This window comes from Rhipicephalus sanguineus, chromosome 5, assembly GCF_013339695.2.
Source record: "Rhipicephalus sanguineus isolate Rsan-2018 chromosome 5, BIME_Rsan_1.4, whole genome shotgun sequence".
In the NCBI taxonomy this organism is placed as follows: domain Eukaryota; kingdom Metazoa; phylum Arthropoda; class Arachnida; order Ixodida; family Ixodidae; genus Rhipicephalus; species Rhipicephalus sanguineus.
In genome coordinates, this window is record NC_051180.1 from 73,943,792 (window position 1) to 73,963,390 (window position 19,599).

Genomic DNA, 19,599 nt, shown 5'->3' on the forward strand with positions numbered 1-19,599 from the left:
CACTCGATATCACCGTTAAATGTCATAGTGGAGGACGTGCAAAAGGAATGCAGGACTTGCACTACCGTCACAGAGGTGCCCAGAGCCTTTGCTACAAAAGATAAAAGATAGTGGGCTCCTTATGCATTCGGCATGTGCAAGCCACATCAAATGCACATAACCTCTTCTGTGACATCCAGCCTTTTTGGAGCAGTGCAGGTCTGCGCTGGAGGCCCTGGCCATGAACTCTTATGAAGTATGGATCGCTCCAAACAACGAAGCCACGAATAAGCTGATGCTCTGACTGGGATTATCTGTCAATGTTAATTTTTCTTGCAAACTTTCTTGTGAAAAGATAAAAACAACAATATATTTATTCCCCCTTTTGCACTTACGAGGCATTGCCTGGGCTCCAACATAGTGTACTATGTTAATGGAAGAATGCAAGGTCAGTGTATGTGCATGTCCTATCATCGTACACACTGACTAAATCCCATTGACACGGCCAACAATTAAAGTTCATTCTATTACCAATAGGTCTGCACAAATTTATGGCAGGAATAAAGCACCAATAAAACAGACACAAGAAGTGACATGGACGGATGCTTCATGTATTAAGTGCCAGTCTGTGTAACTTCTTGTGTTTAAGTCTCATAGGTGCTTTATTCCTTCAGTTAACATACACCAACAAGCCCAGCAAGAAGTTCTGCTTGAATACCTTTCTTACACAGTGGGCCTTTCAACATGTACTTAAGCACTTGTCTGTGTCACTTCTTGTGTTTCTCTCAATGGCGCTTTATTCCTATGAATAACATGCACCAACTAGCCCAACAAAAAGATTGGTCTGGCCAAATTTTGAGAAAATTCTACGTACCGACGTATCTGCATCAGAATCTCCATATGCATATGTGAAATGAGAGTCCATTCAGGTAAATGAATGCATCGTTTTCATAAACAGATCAGGTGCACCACTACAGCCATTCCTTGCCATGCACCTTTAATACTGCATGAATTGGTGTGTATTCTGGTGGCACTTGAAGTTTACAGCATATTGATTTTTGCTGTCGTTGACAATGTACATCAGTACGTCTCGCACGGAGCATCAAATTTCTTAAAACCCTGGGGAAAAAATTAACATGCTTGACTTCTGGTGCTGCCTGCACCTAACTTGTTTTACATAGATTATTTTAGCTTATGCTTCGTAGTTGATTTTAGAAATTATGAAAGCCATTCATGAGGTAACATGGGGTCAGAAGAATGTGCCTGCATACATACAGAATACCCAGAACAGAATGCAGCAAGTGCGGCTGAGTGTCTATGTGTTTGTTACTGCAATAAAAAGAAAGTTATTTTGGTGCATAGAAACTTGGCCAGGATGCTGAATACATAACACACTTTTTTAAGACCCTGTCTTTACCAATTAAGTAAGACTCACTATATATACAGGTTCTTGCAAAAGAAAGAAAATGCACCTAGGTCTTGTAAAGCAAGTGTATGTATTGATGTAATCGGGGTTCTGCCCAGAGGACCGGAGCCAGCCAGAGTCCCGGGGAGATCTCGAGGAGAGGAGCCCGGAGCTGTTAACAGTTGACGTTTATTACATTATTTACAGGTAGCGTGTTGCTACATGATGGGGTTAGCATCATGGAAGCTCTCGGAGCTCGTGAGAGCTTGAGAGAACTTGTGAGAGCTCGTCGGGAGCGCATCGGCGCTCGCATTTTATGTTCTGGCCTTCCCAGGGTTCCCTGTAGGAAAAAACAATGGAGGCCAGGATAGTCCAATGAAAATTTCCATCTTCACCTCCGCCCCCAAAAGGGGAAGGTGAAACGCCGCCTCCTTCCCAACCCACGAAAGGAGAAAGAGGCACGTCCAGTTCGTCCCATGGCGAGGGAAAAACACTGCCCACCGCGCACACACGGCACAGCACGAAAACGTTGAGCCTTACGTGGAAGTCAATTTCGTAGTCTGTTGCAATGATGGGTATGCGCGAGGCAGACCACGAATTGTGGAAACAGCGGCAACAAGGCGCCACGGAGAACATGGGAAAAGCATCCGCAGACGGTTCCCAGACGCTGGGTCCTTTGTCCGGGGCACCTTGACGACAAAGCCAGCCGCCTCGACGGCCAACAACTCTTCCTAATCTGTCAGTCGGTCAGGCGTGCCCAAAGGGTTCTACGAGGGGCGCAGACAACCTGAGAATAATAGACGAACGACCTTCGTGTTGTCGCCGCTCTTGGGGCATCTCTGGAACAGCTGACCCGGAAGAAATCAGGGTAGTCTTAGCCGCAACGTCTCGTGCGTCAAAGCGGCGCCAAGCCAGGCAGGCCGATCATAACAGCCCGTCCACCGTCACAGGAGGTCTCGAAGGGGTTGCAGCACCAAAGCACTCCGCAGAGACCGTAGATCTGCTCCCTTGTAGACGTTGACGCAGGCTGCACCAATCTCTGGACCTGAGCCATGGCCAGCAAACGCCAGAAACGAACCACGCAAGACCCGAGGCACAACAAACATAGAGCACTCAACTGACCTCGAGAAATGCCAGGTTACAGTTATGGTAAAACTCCCTAGAAATTTACAATTGGTGCGCTCACTCGTGAAAATCAAGAATCAGATAACGAAGCCATAACAAACTCAGACCTACTACGTGCGAAGCAAATCAACAGCCTAACGTTTTGTATCATTTCCCAGAGAGATTCACAGCGTTCAAGGCACGCAGGTGCTATACGGGCGAAACAAGACGAAAGGAGGTAGTTAATGAATTACGCCTCTCACAGTATAAGTAAAACTCAAAATCAAACTTGCGCGTATGAAAATAAAACAAACAGAGAAAAAAAAACCTACACTACACTGATGTGCATACTAACAAGTGTGCTGCAATTTACACAAGGTTTATACAGAGGCTTTTACCCTCAGCCTACTTCTCTGTTAAAAATCAACATGCCCAAAACCCTCTACACGGGTGTTAGGTTTCGCTAAATGTAAGCAAACACTCAGTTCAACAAGTATCTTAATGTCTGCAGTTATCATGAGGAAGAAAATAAAAGTTACAAAAATCGACATATTCCTTGCTCATCTGCCGACACGCGAACATTAAAAGCAAAACAATTCAAAACTGGATACAAGAGAAATTCTTGGTAGCCTTACACTGTCCGAACATTATGCGGATAAAATAAAATCAACAAAAGCAAAAACCTACACTACACTGCAAAAACATAAGGTTTAAACAGAGACTTTTTACCTTTCAGCCTACTTCTCTGTTAAAATCAGCGCAAAACCCTCTACTCGGGTGCTAGCTTTTGCAAAATGTAAGCAAACAAGCAGTTTAGCAAATATCTCAATGTCTGCAGTTAAGATGAGGAGGAAAATAAAACTTTCAAAAATCGACACAGTCCTTGCTCATCGGCAGACATGCAAACGCTAGACAGCTAAACAAAACAATAATAAAACTGGATACAAGACAAATTCTTAGTATCCTTCGTGACACTGCGTAATTTAATGCGGCACCCTTTCAGACGTGCTCTGGGGGGACGCGCATACCACAGTTGCCGATGGGCCAGATCGCGACGGAGGGACAAAAAGCCAACCTGTCCGAAGCACACAGTGGCGGTGACCTTTGTTCCGCGGGCCCCGAACTCCGACAAAGACGCACCCGGACGCCTAAGCTTCCTCATTGTGAGCCTTCCAGAGCAGCGGTCACCCTCTCGCAAACCTGGGGGAGGACCTTTGTCGTTACAGTCGCGTACGCACCACCTCGCTTTGCTCCACCGTTTAGCCTTCACCAAAGATGAAGAAACCAGGCGACCACTTCGGCGTCTCTTTTTCCTGGCCCTCGCGACACGTTTTATGCCTAATCTCGATTTGTGCGAGACCCGCAACTTTTGACTTTTAGAGAACTTTTTCGGGGTTTCCAGCCTCCGCTCGAGGCAACTTGGACCATTCCCCTTTCCCCGAAGTTTTCGCTGGCGCCTTTTTCTTTCAGGGCGGCACGGAACGCTCCCCGACTCGGCAATAATACTCGGAAGTACATTGCTCAAAACTCCAGGCGGCTCAACTGGCTTATCCTCGGCGTTATTTCTAGCTGTCTGCTCTTCAGAAACAACGCCACAATCGACACTTGCTAAACCAGCCGGCTCGCCATCAGATGTCTCTCCTTGATGAGAGTCATCACCTCGCGCTAATCTAAGCGCTTCATCACCTCGCGCTATGTTGAGCGCCTCTTCCTCTCGTGGTAAGCTAAGCGCCTCATCATCTGAACTTTTACAGTCTGCTTCATTAGCGCTTTCTGCTTTCGGAACCTCATGAGCAGACTCACAGGCCATCGGATCCGTCATAGCTGCCGCCGATTCGTCACCAAAACAAAGGCCTTTCGAAAGCATATCCACATCATTCTGAGAGGGATAATGCTCGGGCAGGTTTTGGGACACCAAAGTTTCCGGGGCGAGCAGTCTGAACGGTCCCTCACTCTCAACGCGGGCTAATGGCAAACACACACTTTCATTTTCAACTACTTGCCATGCACACGGGAGTTCCCTGTGGTCACCTCATTTGTCAAAGAGTACGGATGTACACTATCAAACGTTGCGGCATAGTCCCGCGGTACGTTTTCCTTAACTAATTCCTGAATGGGGGGTTTCAGTTGTTCCAGATCATTGTCGCTGCTGTCCCGAAAACAGAGAACATTCCTAGGCTTGCGGCAGCCGATTGCGATGTGACCTAGCTCTTTGCAACGGTGGCATACAACCGGCTTCCTAGCCTTAAACGCCTTTTCTTTCTTTCGATCTTCTGAGTGGCTCACTGTAGACGTGGACTTAGCAGGACTGCCTTTCTTTTTCTTATCTGAGGGTGCTATCTCGTTATTCGGGTTACTTGATGCCTGATAAAGTGCTAAAGCCAATCGCCTTTTTTCATTTATCCTGTCTTCTTCAGCCCATCTTTTGTTCTTCTCAACTTCCTCCCAGCACTCCTCAATTTCATCATCCTCCGCCCCGCATTCCTGAATAGCCTTAATCAGCTGTGACTCTCTCTCTTCTCTCCCAACCTTAATTCCCAGCTCTTCACACAGTAGTAAGAGGTCTGGTCTCTCTAGCTTCTTTACCAACTCCATGGTCTTCCCGAGTGAGGACTTTCTACCCGCCGTGACGTTAGGTAGCGAACAAGCGAAGCCTAGACGCACGGTAAAACACTGCCAGTTTTAGAACATGAAAGCTAAAATGGTGAATAGCTGTGACGTATGGTAGCGGTACAACGAAGCCTATACGCACAGAAGATTACACACAGATTTAGAAAACTTCAAAAGCTAAAACCTGGCAAAACTCAAAGAAAGTCAAGCACTCACCATATCGTTGAGGCCCGAGTCAAGCATGGGTCATCCCGTTGCTGCTGGCCAGTTGATGTGTTCCAGTTGTCAGCAGCATCACACCGCTGCCATCCAGTTGATGTAATCGGGGTTCTGCCCAGAGGACCGGAGCCAGCCAGAGTCCCGGGGAGATCTCGAGGAGAGGAGCCCGGAGCTGTTAACAGTTGACGTTTATTACATTATTTACAGGTAGCGTGTTGCTACATGATGGGGTTAGCATCATGGAAGCTCTCGGAGCTCGTGAGAGCTTGAGAGAACTTGTGAGAGCTCGTCGGGAGCGCATCGGCGCTCGCATTTTATGTTCTGGCCTTCCCAGGGTTCCCTGTAGGAAAAAACAATGGAGGCCAGGATAGTCCAATGAAAATTTCCATCTTCACCTCCGCCCCCAAAAGGGGAAGGTGAAACGCCGCCTCCTTCCCAACCCACGAAAGGAGAAAGAGGCACGTCCAGTTCGTCCCATGGCGAGGGAAAAACACTGCCCACCGCGCACACACGGCACAGCACGAAACGTTGAGCCTTACGTGGAAGTCAATTTCGTAGTCTGTTGCAATGATGGGTATGCGCGAGGCAGACCACGAATTGTGGAAACAGCGGCAACAAGGCGCCACGGAGAACATGGGAAAAGCATCCGCAGACGGTTCCCAGACGCTGGGTCCTTTGTCCGGGGCACCTTGACGACAAAGCCAGCCGCCTCGACGGCCAACAACTCTTCCTAATCTGTCAGTCGGTCAGGCGTGCCCAAAGGGTTCTACGAGGGGCGCAGACAACCTGAGAATAATAGACGAACGACCTTCGTGTTGTCGCCGCTCTTGGGGCATCTCTGGAACAGCTGACCCGGAAGAAATCAGGGTAGTCTTAGCCGCAACGTCTCGTGCGTCAAAGCGGCGCCAAGCCAGGCAGGCCGATCATAACAGTATCATACACTGCAAAACACTCCAGCCCTATGGTGCCATATGCCAAGCCATTTCTCATTAGAATGGCAACATGCATGCCTAGATGAAACAAAAAATCAGAACACTTCGAGGTTTAAATCACTCTGGATTTTTTTGTCAGAAATGCGTCAATCCTTGTGCAGATTTCTAAGCTGAACTACTAAAGTGAAAGACAAATGATATGAATATTTAATAAACATGTATATAAAATTCATTGTACAATGCAGTATGTCCATCAAGAATTGCATAGCAATGCTCCACTCCAACTTCTCGTGTTATAAATTACAGATGAGATTCTCCTAAACGTCCTCTGCTTTCACTATGATGTCTTCGGCACCTGGAACATACAAAAGGCACTCATCAGTATGCAATCAGCACTTTTTCCTATGAAAAAAGTGGCACAAGCTTCAAAGAGCAATCATTATGCAGGGTGAAATTTTCAGAAGAGAAACTCTGAGTGTAGAAAAATTAGAACAAGTTTCAGGTTGGAATTCCTATGACTGCCACCACAAGTATAACCAAATAATCACGCTGAACAAGGCTTGCCTTTGTCATAAATGCACATGATCACTATGCATCAAATGAGTTGCATGTTACCCCTTTTACTGATCTCCATTTTATTCACTGACTGGCAAGAATATTGCATAATGGCCGGCTTCCTAATATAACTTCCACCACAGTACAGTAATGCTACGCAGCAAAACATACACAATGTATTGCGGTGAAGCTCATTTGTCATGCGTTGAAGCATACCAAAAGCAGAGAGGGAGTGCAGTTACATGACTAAGTACATGCTTTTAATTATATACATACATGATAAAGAGATTAATTTATAACTACCTAAGTGTACCCCCTACTTTTGTGCCCATTAAACCAATTCCAACAGTGCATTGAATCTGAGTATATTCGTTTTTTAAAGATATTGTTACGGGGAAAAGGCGTCTGAGAAATATGTTTACTATCGATAAAACAGGCAGGCATACAAGATGGAACCCAGTCTGCACGAGAGCTCAGACATCGTCTTCTTCCCTATCGAGTTTTGAGTTATCTGTGGCGCCACGTAGCATCACCCCCGGCGGCGAAGGCACCGTCTCGGTGCTCGGTTGGTCCAAGTGGTATCGCTTCAGCCGAGAGACGTGGACAACGTCAGAACACGAGCGCGCGCTGGTGCTGTGAAGTGGTTCAATTTCATAGGTCACGTCGGTAACTTGGCGCACGACACGGTACGGACCTGAGTATGGGGAAGTCAGCTTTTCGCACAGGCCAACTCGCCGTGATGGCGTGTTGAGAAGGACCGTGCCACCACGCTGGAAGTTGACATCGCGGTGGTGGGCATTGTAGAGCAGTCGTTGGCAGTCTTGCGAATCACTAAGACGCAGGCGAGCAATTTCACGTGCCTGTAGAGCTCTAGAGATAACATCGCGGGCGTAGTCCGATGTGTGGGTAACGGTAGGAAGGAGCGTGTCAAAAGGTAACGTGGGTTCTCGTCCATACATGAGGAAAACAGGCGAGAAACCTGCAGTATCATGCCGGGAAGTATTATAGGCAAATGTCACAAATGGCAGGACCGCGTCCCAGTCACGATGGTCGGGGGAAACGTACATGGCGAGCATTTCTGTGATAGTTCGATTTAGCCATTCTGTGAGCCCGTTGGTTTGAGGGTGATAGGCTGTTGTGAACTTGTGTCTTGTAGCGCAAGAATGCAATATGTCTTGTATAACCTGGGATAGGAAGTAGCGACCCCGATCGGTAAGTAGTTGTCGAGGGGCGCCGTGATGTAGTATGACATCTTCTAGGAGAAAGTCGGCAACGTCGGTTGCACAACTGTGTCATGAGTAAAGGGGCACGGGGCGCGTGCCGGACAGCGCAATGCGTCGATGGTGTGCGGGGAATGGAAAAGTACCCGATGGTGTGCACCCCCGCCACGTCGACGCAAGCCATTGGCCGGCGAAAGGCGCGTGCCACGCGACCCGAACTGAGGTGCGGAACCCCAGAGGAACGAGCAGGCATTGTTCGGTGGAGTCGTCGAGGAGCAAGGTGGTGGAAGCCAGCGTCGCGTCCGCGACGGGAACGGCAGGGCTGAGTTCTGGAGGCAGCGTTGTGCATGCCCCGGGAGGGTGGCCGTCGACCTCGGGGTCTACCGAGCGAGGCGTCCTGGGCTTGCGGCAGCCTCAGCACGCAGTTCTCGTGGCACCTGCGGCACTACCACAGCTTGGCAAGACGACGGCGACCCACCGACAATCACTGGAGAGCCACGTCGGCAGTTCGACCCGGTGGCACCAAGGGGAGGCCAGGAGTTAGGCCTAACTGGACGAGACAGATGTTCTCGACGAAGGGCCGGAGGACCGGCGACGAGGAAGACTAGCGACGCGGCGGATCGACGACGACGACCCCAAGACGTCGACAGCAGCTGCGACGACTGGGCAGGGCGTCGATCTTCGCATCGAATCGAGGCGACGGGCAACACGAACCGTAAGAACGTTCGATTCGCGTAGCGAGACTGAGGCGCCATAGTGGCCAGACTTTGGAGTCTGTAGGAGTTAAGCATAGCCTGTAGGCTTTGCGATCTGTTAGTGATTGCGCGCTATAGCGTCCCCTTTTCTAACGTTACTTTTTGATGTAAATGTTTTGGTGTTAACTTCTTGTTTGCAGTGTTGTGTTTTATAAAGTGTGTTTGCAGTCACGCCACGGTCTCCCGCCTCTCTCACTCTCCCAATTCCATTCCGCGTTGCAAGCGCTCCCGAGATACGTGACAAACTGGTAGGAAGGGCCCGCGTGATGGCATACCGAGTGGTGTAGTCCGTGGCGACTGCTATCCACTTGTTCCCACTGACCGATAAAGGGAAAGGTCCAAGTAGGTCAAGACCTACCCTATAAAATGGTTCCGATGGTATCTCAATGGGCTGAAGGCGTCCCGCTGGTAGGGTTGTGGGCTTTTTGCGGTGCTGACAGGATTTACAAGAAGCGACGTAACGGTGGACGGATCGGTACATACCAGGCCAAAAGAAGTGACGTCGAACACGGTCATAAGTTCTTGAGACCCCCAAGTGACCAGCCATTGGGATGTCATGTAACTGCGCGAGGACAGTCTGACGCATATGTTGGGGTATGACCAGTAGCTGCTCAGGTCCGTCAGGATGCATGCTGTAGCGATATAATACGCGGTCTCGGAGCAGGAACATACGGAGAGACGGAGGAGTTGTGGGACCAGTCAGCCGAAGGATAATATCTCTCAAGTGAGGATCACAACGTTGCTCATCTCCGATGTTGCCGAAGGCGGACAGTGCCAACACGCAAGTAGACTCGCCGCTCTCAGAAACGTCCGGTGGGTCGACTGGATGACGGGACAAGCAGTTGGCATCTTCATGGTGGCGGCCCGATTTGTAAACGACTGTGTACGAATATTCTTGTAGCCGTAGAGCCCACCGGCCGAGACGTCCACTAGGATCTTTTAAGGACGACAGCCAGCATAAGGCGTGATGGTCAGTTACAACTGTGAATGGCCGTCCATACAAATATGGCCGAAATTTACCTACTGCCCAGACGAGCGCAAGGCATCCGCGTTCAGTGATTGAGTAATTTCGTTCCGCTGGCGATAAGAGGCGGCTAGCGTATGCGATGACGCGCTCGCAGCCATGCTGTCTTTGTGCCAAAACTGCTCCGATTCCATGGCCACTTGCGTCGGTGCGCACTTCGGTTGGAGCGGACATATCAAAGTGGCCGAGAATCGGTGGCGTCGTAAGTCTGGTGGTCAGTTCAGCGAATGTGCTGGCTTGTTCAGGTCCCCACACAAAAGTCACATCTTTCTTCAGTAGTTCCGTGAGTGGGCGCGCGACGTGAGCGAAATTCCGCACAAATCTGCGAAAGTAGGAGCAGAGGCCCAGAAAGCTCCGAACGTCGTTCGCGGAGGTCGGCAGAGGAAAATCTTTGACTGCGCTGATTTTCTCAGGGTCGGGACGAACACCAGAAGAATCAACAATGTGACCGAGGACAGTGAGTTGGCGGCGGCCGAAGTGACATTTCGACGAGTTTAACTGAAGCCCTGCCTTGCGGAAAACAGAAAGAATGGTCGAGAGACGCTCGAGGTGGGTTTCGAAAGTCGGTGAGAAGACAATGACGTCATCAAGGTAACACAAGCAGATTGACCATTTAAAACCGTGAAGGAGAGCGTCCATTCGTTCGAATGTAGCTGGGGCATTGCATAACCCGAACGGCATTACTTTAAACTGATAGAGTCCGTCGGGAGTTATGAACGCTGTCTTTTCACGGTCCATGTCATCAACTGCTATCTGCCAGTAGCCGGAACGGAGGTCGATGGAAGAAAAATAATTTGCTCCACTAAGGCAGTCAAGGGCGTCATCTATCCGTGGCAGGGGATACACGTCTTTTTTCGTTACCTTGTTAAGATTCCGGTAGTCGACACAGAAACGCCAGCTGTTATCTTTCTTTTTGACGAGGACGACAGGCGAAGCCCAGGGGCTTGAAGAAGGCTCAATGATGTTCCGAGCAAGCATCTTGTCAACTTCTTTCTGGATCATGTGGCGTTCGGTGAGGGATATCCGATAGGGCCGCCGATGTACCGGATTTGCATCGCCAGTGGGGCTCTTCGATTTTCCATTTTCTGGCAGCCCGCTGGCTGCCAGAAACCAGCCAGCGGGTTCCGGTTCTGACAGGAAATGACGTTATATCACGTGGCCTAAAAACTTCTGGCAACCAGAAAGTGGCCGGGAGAAGTAAAATCGAATTTTGGGCTCGCGGCTGGGCGGCTCACAACTGCGTCGTCTGCTCCAACATGCTAGTACAAATTTTGTTAGCTACGATCGCTGGGCTGGTGGCCTTGCTGCGCGCTCGCAAGCTCCGCAGGCGTCACCAAACGGTTGTGTGCGAGGATTAAAATGTCGAAGATCTCGTTGTGTGTCTGCTGATAAGCAGACTGCAACGAGAAGAACGGCATAGAGTTCCGCTGTATGTTGAGAACGTCGTTATCCCGACTGTCTAGAATTACTTGTGCAGCCCTGGTTGAGGAGCTTGAAGCTTCGGCATTTTATCCTCAAGGCCTCCGAGAACGACTGAAGATTTCGGCCGAAAAGACGCTTCTTGTCGCACTGGCCGAGAGCCGCCGAAGGTCCCGAAGTACGGGACCGTACCCGAAGCCTTTGCATTCCGCGGAGACCACGCAAAGATGGTCGCGAGCGTTCATCGTCCCTTTTGGCGTCTGCTAGCCAGAAAACGGCCAGAGAGCCGCCAGACCAAAATCGTCCTGGCGAGTTCTGGCGACCCGCGGGTCGCCAGATGCAGCCAGAGAGCGAAAAACGAATGCCCACCGGAAGTGCGCGCGCGGTGGGCGGAGCAACCCGAGAAAAAACGAATGCGTTCTGGCTGTCTCTGGCAGCCCGCGGGTAGCCAGATGTAGCCAGAAGTGGTAAATCGAATAGGCCCAGTGTTAATCCGATGCTTTACGACGGTCGTTTGGCCTAGCGGTCGGTCGTGGAGATCAAAGATGTCTTGATACGACGCAAGAAGGCCACGAAGCGCGTGCACCTGCTCGGCAGCGAGATCGGATGCGATCATTTTCGTTATGCCATCTCGTGTAGTGCCCAACTCAAGCCTGGCAGGTGACGGTGTATCCTCTGTTAAGGCGGAAATGTGGTAGTCGCTGGCCGGGGCAAGTGTTGCAAGGCATATTCCTCGGGGCAGTACTCGCGAGCAAAGTCCAAAGTTCACAATAGGGAGACGTGCCACGTTGTCCTTCAGAGTGATAATCGTGTGCGGGAACGTTACATTGAACGAAGAGAGGACGGTAGCGTTAGGTGACACGACATAATCTCCGTCGGCCACAGGCGGATCGGAAGAGACGTCCATATACGTCACAGCTCGACAGCATAGGCGAATGTACTCGACGGAGCATAGCCTTGGCGGCGCAGGAGCAGGAGGGTCAACGGCGTGTGGTAGAGCGAGTTGAACAACACCAGCAGAACAGTCAATTAGGGCGGAATGCTCCGACAGAAAATCTAATCCCAGAATGATGTCATGTGGGCAGTGGTCTAGGACGTAAAACAGAACAGAAGTATGACATCCAGCCACAGTGACACGGGCGGCACACATCCCAGTGACAGCTGACGTTGCTCCATCGGCTACTCGGACAACAGTGATAGGAGCAGGCGTAAGCACTTTCTTTAGCCGAGCACGAAGACTAGGGTTCATTACTGATATGTGAGCGCCAGTGTCAATGAGTGCTATTGCAGGTGTGCCGTCTACATTTACGTTGATCAAGTTCTTGTGTCCGGGTAGCGTGGGCAGAGGAATTTCGGATCGAGTCGTCAAGGCAGGCTCACCTCTAGGAGCTGCGCCCGTTAGTTTTCCGAGGACTGGTGGAGGTAGGAGGGAGAGGGAGAGTGGCGACGGTTAGGTGAGCGGGGCAGGCGTCCGGATGGCGACGGCGAGCGGTTTGGTCGAGCGGGCATGGGTAGCGAAGCATTGTCGTGGTCAACGTGTATTGGCATGCGGGAACCATTAGGTGGGCGCCGGGTGTTGGCGTAGTGCGGCCATGGCTGCCAATTCCAGGAATTACGACAATGACGAGAAATGTGGCCGACTCGTCCGCAGCAGAAGCAGATATGTCATCGGAGGTTCGCCATTCAGCCGAGTTCCGGTAACGTGGACGGTTGTACGGACCGCGGGACATATCGGTACACTAGGTAATTGGTCGGGTCGGTTAACTGGGCAGAGCGTCTGTAGTCCGGCGTTGGCCAGTTCCTGGCGCACAACGGTCTGTATTAAAGAAATCGTTGCACGAGAATCGTCAGTGGCACGGGCATGATCAACAATAGGAGATGCTGCCTCGATTTCACGGCGGACGATGCGCACAATATTGTCGGAAGTAGCAGCGGCGGAAGGGAGACGGGCGTCTTCGCAGGTAAATGTGGCAGCCGTGTTGGGAAGACGCGAAAATTGGGGAGTAATACGACGACTTTTCGCTTCTTCAAAGCGTCGGCATTCGTTGATGACGTTGTCCACTGTCGAAGAGTTGCGAAACACGAGGAGAGTGAAGGCATCATCCGCGATTCCTTTGAGGATGTGCGCGACCTTTTCGGATTCCGGCATTTTGTCGTCAACCGTGCGGCAGAGGGCGAGCACATCCTGAATGTATGTCACGTATGACTCGGTGCAGGACTGCAGTCGGCACGCGAGTTCTTTCTGCGCCGAACGACGACGTCCAATGGGCTTGCCAAAGAGGTCGATGAGTTTGTGTTTGCAAATATCCCAACTCGTGATTTCTTCCTCGTGGTTGGAAAACCAGACTTTGGCCGTGCCCTCAAGATAAAATAGAATGTTGGCCAACATGAGCGTCGGGTCCCAGTTGTATAGTGCGCTCACCCGTTCGTATAGCTGAAGCCATTTTTCGACATCCTTGTCGTCGTTGCTGGAAAAGGTGCCTGGGTCATGTGGCGTCGTCAGCACGACGGTGCGGTTCGTGACGGCTGGATGCGACGCTGTCGGACGCTGCGCGGTTGGACGAGGCACGCTTGGGGAAGGCACCGACGAATCCTCGTTCTCGTCGTGATCAGCCATCGTAGAAGCAGCCAAGGAACGTCCGCTGCGTAGAATCGTCGTGGATGTTGATTCTGGGAGGACCCGCACTCTCCACCAAAATGTTACGGGGAAAAGGCGTCTGAGAAATATGTTTACTATCAATAAAACAGGCAGGCATACAAGATGGAACCCAGTCTGCACGAGAGCTCAGACATCGTCTTCTTCCCTATCGAGTTTCGAGTTATCTGTGGCGCCACGTAGCAATATATTTGGTGCTCCCCACCCCCCCCAGAAAAACTAAGTCACCTCAATATTAGCATTGAGGTGATTTCTTTTCAGATGCAAGTATATTAAAAAAGAAAATGAATGCATGTATATTATTATATATGATTGGTCCATTCAAGATGGTTGCAATTGTGTTATGTACCCTCCCGTGCTCTGTGCAAGCTCTGATGCACGGACACATGCACCATCCACAAGAGATTGCACAGAGGCTGATCACAGGCACAACCAAACACAAGTGAATTCCAATGACCTTACTCAAATCCATTGGACTGATCCTGTGACCGTTTGAGATCTGTGTCACTATGGCAGCTGCATACTTCTCCCTGGACAGCTCTGAAAGCTGAAACAGAAAAACACATCAAGGCAGTGAAACACCATACACTGCAGTGACATGTGGCAAATGTGTTACATCATATGATTAGTGTTATATGTCGTTCTTACAAACAGCATGCATAGTTTGGTTGGCTTTGCATGAAACCACTTGTCTATCCCAGCTCGAACTTTCTTTTTTTTTATTAGAGCAAATGTAAAATGAATTAACATTAAAAAGAACACCTAATAACCAACCAAACAACCAGAATATTGTAGATATACTTCAAGGACAGCTCGCTGGTCTCTCTCTACATTACCTCTAGCTTTCAAATAACCTCAGCTACTACGCAATTAAAGGGACACTAAAGAGCGAAACGATCTTTTTCGCATTAGTAAAGTAGTGTTCCACGATACCAAAAACACCACGCTTTCTGCGTGAAGATGCTTAATAAGTGAGAAAACGCGCAAAAAGAAAATACAGGTGGCGACGCCACCTTGGCATTCCCGCACCATTTGCCGTGACATCACATATTTTTGACGGCGCCTGCTTGGGCCTACGTAGTTCCTAATCGGTTAAATCGAAGTACATTGTCCTCTGAGGGGGCCAGAGACTTGACATAACGAGTTTGTGGAAATTTCGTTGAGCCAGTGGCGCCAAAATGCTCTTTGAAGTCTTTTACGTCACGAATGACAAAGTTCGCCGCGAAATTTAAAAATGAAACTTTGAACTTGGTTTTCTCCTCTAATTATAAACCTATGGTGGTGAAATAAACTACACAAGAGTTCTCCGAGCACACTTTATCAATCTAAACCAATTCATTGTTTCTCTTTAGTGTCCCTTTAAGTAAAGCTGGCAAAATAGCTATATTTCTTCATTAAAGGGGCCCTGAAACACTTTTCAGCATGGTTAGGAAACACTGCCGATTGGTAGTCAAGGCTCCTGAGAACATTTGAGCCAAATATCAGAGTACAGCACGCAGCCTGGAATTTAGAATTAATTCTCAAAATCGGCTAGAAATCGCTTGCTCTCCTCTTGACAGATGATGCCAGAGAGAGGAAAACAGTTAAAGCTGCCTTCACACGACGAACGTGATCACGGATGAAACAGTCACGTGACAAGTGACGTGATTTGGATCACTCCGCAGCCAGAATTCACACAAGAGGGGAGAAGTCACGCTACATGGGAGAATTTTGGGATTTCTCCTCGAGGATCCCAACTGTGATTCGGGCTTCCGTCTTTCACAAAACGCTCCGCATAGACCAAAGCAGGACCGCGGGAATGAGTGCTGTATGGTGACATAGCATGCAATCCGCAAACTCAATTCATGATTTGGTCCGTCATGTGAATACAGCTTAAGGGGTACTGACACAAAAATTTTGGCCTCGCCTTTTTTTTTTTTCTGTAATGTGTTGCTGGGGGCCTGTTAGTCATAACACGGAACCATTGTTTGCTGCAGTGTGCGACAGATAATTAATTACAGGCTCCTCATTACCGAACAGTGTCAGTTTCGGCTTCAAGAATGACAAGCCTCCGGGTGCGACTATCACCATCTAGCGGGTGCAGCGCTCGATCACGTCAGAACACAGAACTGTGACCCACTTCCGTGCGGTTTGCGTCGTCAGCTCGCATTCCCTCGCTAGCCGCACGTACTGCGCGGGAAGGCAGTGTCGCCAAACATAACACTTTCAACGCGTGTGCCGTGGCCACGGACTCGCGAGCAGCCGCCGAGAAGTAGGCTGCTGAAGCGAACATGGCAAAAAAAGAAAAAAAAGAAAAGGACGGCTATGATGTCATCATAACTTGTTGCAGCGTGGTCATGTGAGGGAAGTAGGGGGGTCACCGATGGTCACCTTTGAGGGTGTCAGTAGCACGAGGTTGTCGATCGCTCACGCAAACTTGAAAATTCATTTAAAATACCTTCCAAGCCATATTCGCTGTTCATATTTTGCAGATGATACACGCATGTTCACGGGAATCGATCCCGCAGGCTATCTCAGCTGCGAAAGTTTGTGTCAGTACCCCTTTAAAGCATGCAACAAATCTCTGTAACTCCGCTCGTGCTTGACGGATTCTAAAAATTTTTGCTGCAGTTGATTTGTGAGGCAGTAAGCTCCTTTAATGAAGCCGTTCGATGATTACTTGGAAAAGTGTTGCAGGGCCCCTTTAATTAGGAACGTAAAGTGCTGCCAGCTAGGAAATTCAATGGGAAGGAACACACCACTGGTTCTACATAAGGTAATCATTCCTTTGTTTTTAAATTATGTGAGCTTTTACGCAATACAACTTGGTATGTACTTTGTAAGCCTTTGTAATCAAGGCAAATTTTATAATACCCAATTTTAAAACCTCAAATTACTTTTCTAAAATTGGTTTGAACTCAATTTCTTCCCTTTCAAAACCTCAAGTCAAAATGCAATCACTAAAGGATAATGTCTACTGGAATGAAAGCCAGAGAACAACGCCCATGTGCTGCAAGCTTGATGGTGTTAAATAAAGCTTTTGATATATTGAAACAATGTTGAGGTATACTTAGGGTTGGTATGTCTGTGTATGACTGAAAAGTTTGGGTCCAGAACAAGACCACTGCCTGCGTTACTGCTAGTAAAAGTTATCAGCAAAATCCAGAACATTGGGCTACCAGCCAAAAATTTTGCTTTCCTCTTTAAAGACACTAACAACAAATTTTAACCACAATGATTCAGAGATCAAAATTTAAATCCAGAATACCAAATATCCTGCTCACAGACAAGCTGATAACTATTCTTTCATATTAAGAACTACAGCGAACTTCAGGCAAATGCTAGGGATATTGCTATGGCAGTATTGTTGTTCCAAGAACATTTTCATACTTCACATGCAGTCTGTGCAAAATAAACATCTTTTTCCACCTATTGGTCCCCCCCCCTTATTTTGTCAAAATTCCATGCTTTTGCATAGAATGTCACACATATTGTTAGATCTTGTTTCAGACAGTAGTACAGTAAAAGTACAGCATTTCATTTAAAGCAAACAAAGGATCTACAGAAATCTGTTAGGGATATCAGATGCTTACGTTAAAAGCAGCATATTGTACTTGTGTGACATACTAAACAAGAGTTCTGCGTCATTTGGCTTATCAAGAATGCAGTTTTAGAGTTCACCTCATAAAATTCAATGTACTTTTGCATCAGTGGGGTAAGTATCAGCACTGAGCAAGGCACCAAACAAGACAACAACAAAACACTCCTGATCACGAAATGAGTGAACAGCATGCCCTATTCCTAGGGGCAATCAAACAGTAGCTTTTCCACTGCAAAATGAACCAGCACATTGCTTAAAGACATACACCTAAAATACAGATGGGAAATGTTGATGCTATCATCTATGATGGAACAATCAGCATTAAGCTAATATAATCTTAACACCCACTAAGTAGGTGGTGTTATAGTCTGAGAGAGGAGAAAAAAAAAGAAACCAATGCATTCTCCCGTTTTGCACATGGACTTACCTCAATCGAATCCAGGGGATTGATGGTGATTCTACTTTGTGTAGTGAAATAATCTCCATTCGCTATATGGCCATTCTGTTGCAAATTGCTGTTATGATCACTTGCACCTAAAACAAAAAGATATTGGTACTGCTAAGTAAAATGAGACACGAGATTCCCTTTCATCTTATTTGGACTTTCTTCACCTATTAGCGAAATCTGACAGTCTGAGTAAGTTAGTTAAGTAGAGAAAGGAACAATGCAAAATGTAAAAGTTCTATGAGACCAGAGGTCTCAGAATGATTACCCGACCCTCTGTGTTAGCATGTTGCCCAGTTATCTGAGGCTTTTGCCTCTGCACTACAGTGTGAGCTCCAACGGTATTTTGAGCTGTTGTTACAGTGATGTGCCATGAAAGAGTTCACTAACCCTGTTCGCATGTTTGCCTCTTGTGCCTGTGTCGCAGGATGAACAGGACAACAAACACTGCTACCACAAGCACCAGCACACCAGCGATTGCACCGAGGACAATGTACAGTAGGTCTTTGTCTCCGGACCCTGAGGACTCCAGCAGGTCCGGCACAGGAGTCACCTTTTTTTCTCCCATAGAGGGCAGTGCTGAAAAGTGCAGGTAGTTTTCAAGACCCGACAGAATGAAGGAGTGCGAAAAGCCAGTCAGCAATCAAAGGAACGGGGAGACTTAATGTACGGCTGCAATGAAAAAGATTAGCACAAGTGACCAATGACCGGAGCAGCAAAACTGAGACATGTGGTGCACTTGTTCTCGAGTATGCTCACAGTGAGAACTGCAGGCAGGATCCATGTTTTAAAGCGGGTGTGGCCGACAGAAAGCAGCTCATCCTAAAGTCCACATTTCGAATGCTGGTTGCGATTTTGCTGCTCTGATGATTATCGGTCACCTTTGCTAACCTCCTTCCATTGCAGCTGCATCATACTTTCATGAGATGGGCACTGAATCCAAAAGTACTCTGCAGAAACAAGTATCATAACTCTATTATTCGGGGCACTGTGGTGCTTGCCAGGATAATTTCTAGTGTTACGCAGGTTTGGACCTTTGCTTATGCAAAGAAATGTCACATTTGTTATGTCAGTGCTCCATTAAAGGGACATTAAAAAGCAAAACGATTTTTCGCATATTAGTAGAGTACCCTTTCACGATACCAAAAACACCACGCTTGCTGCGAGAAGACGCTTAGTAAGCGAGAAAACGCGCAAAAACAAAATGTGGGTGGCGACGCGACCTTGAAGTTTCCGCACCATTCGCCGTGACGTCACATGTTTTGACGGCGCCTGCTGGGGGCTACGTAGTTCCTAATCGGTAAAAATGAAGTACATTGCCCTCTTAGGGGGCCATAGACCTAATATACCAAGTTTGGGGTAATCTTGTAGAGCCAATGGTGCCAAAATATGATAAATACACTTTGACATCCGTGACGTCACGCAGGGAGATTTTGGCGCGAAGTTTAAAAAGGAAACTTTGAACTTGATTTTCTCCTGTATTAATAAACGCATGACGGCAAAATTAACTACATTAGAGTTCTCAGAGCACAATTTATCGATCTAAACCAATTCATTGTTTCTCTTTAGTGTCCCTTTAAGGCAACAGCAGTGCAAGTTAAAGGAAACACATCAGTTTAGATTGGCAGAGTATTAATTTAAACTTATTTGTGTATAGATAACTTCCATACAGATAGCTGAATCCCCTGAAGTCATT

General features: G+C 48.2%; 1 protein-coding gene across 2 annotated transcripts in view; it reads right to left on the reverse strand.

Annotated features, from left to right (window-relative positions):
• Positions 1 to 6,439: 6,439 nt before the first annotated feature.
• Positions 6,440 to 19,599, reverse strand: part of LOC119393785 (cell adhesion molecule-related/down-regulated by oncogenes) — a 55,939-nt gene continuing 42,779 nt past the window's right edge. The window contains exons 14-17 of one of the 2 annotated variants that reach the window (XM_037660942.2): positions 18,294 to 18,482; positions 17,886 to 17,992; positions 14,336 to 14,425; positions 6,440 to 6,604 (exon numbers count right to left, since the gene is read on the reverse strand). In XM_037660942.2, the coding sequence (XP_037516870.1) occupies positions 6,587 to 6,604; positions 14,336 to 14,425; positions 17,886 to 17,992; positions 18,294 to 18,482 (404 nt within the window). In that variant the 3' untranslated portion in view covers positions 6,440 to 6,586. The remainder of the gene's footprint in view (positions 6,605 to 14,335; positions 14,426 to 17,885; positions 17,993 to 18,293; positions 18,483 to 19,599) is intronic. The other variant, XM_037660941.2, reaches the window with a different exon arrangement.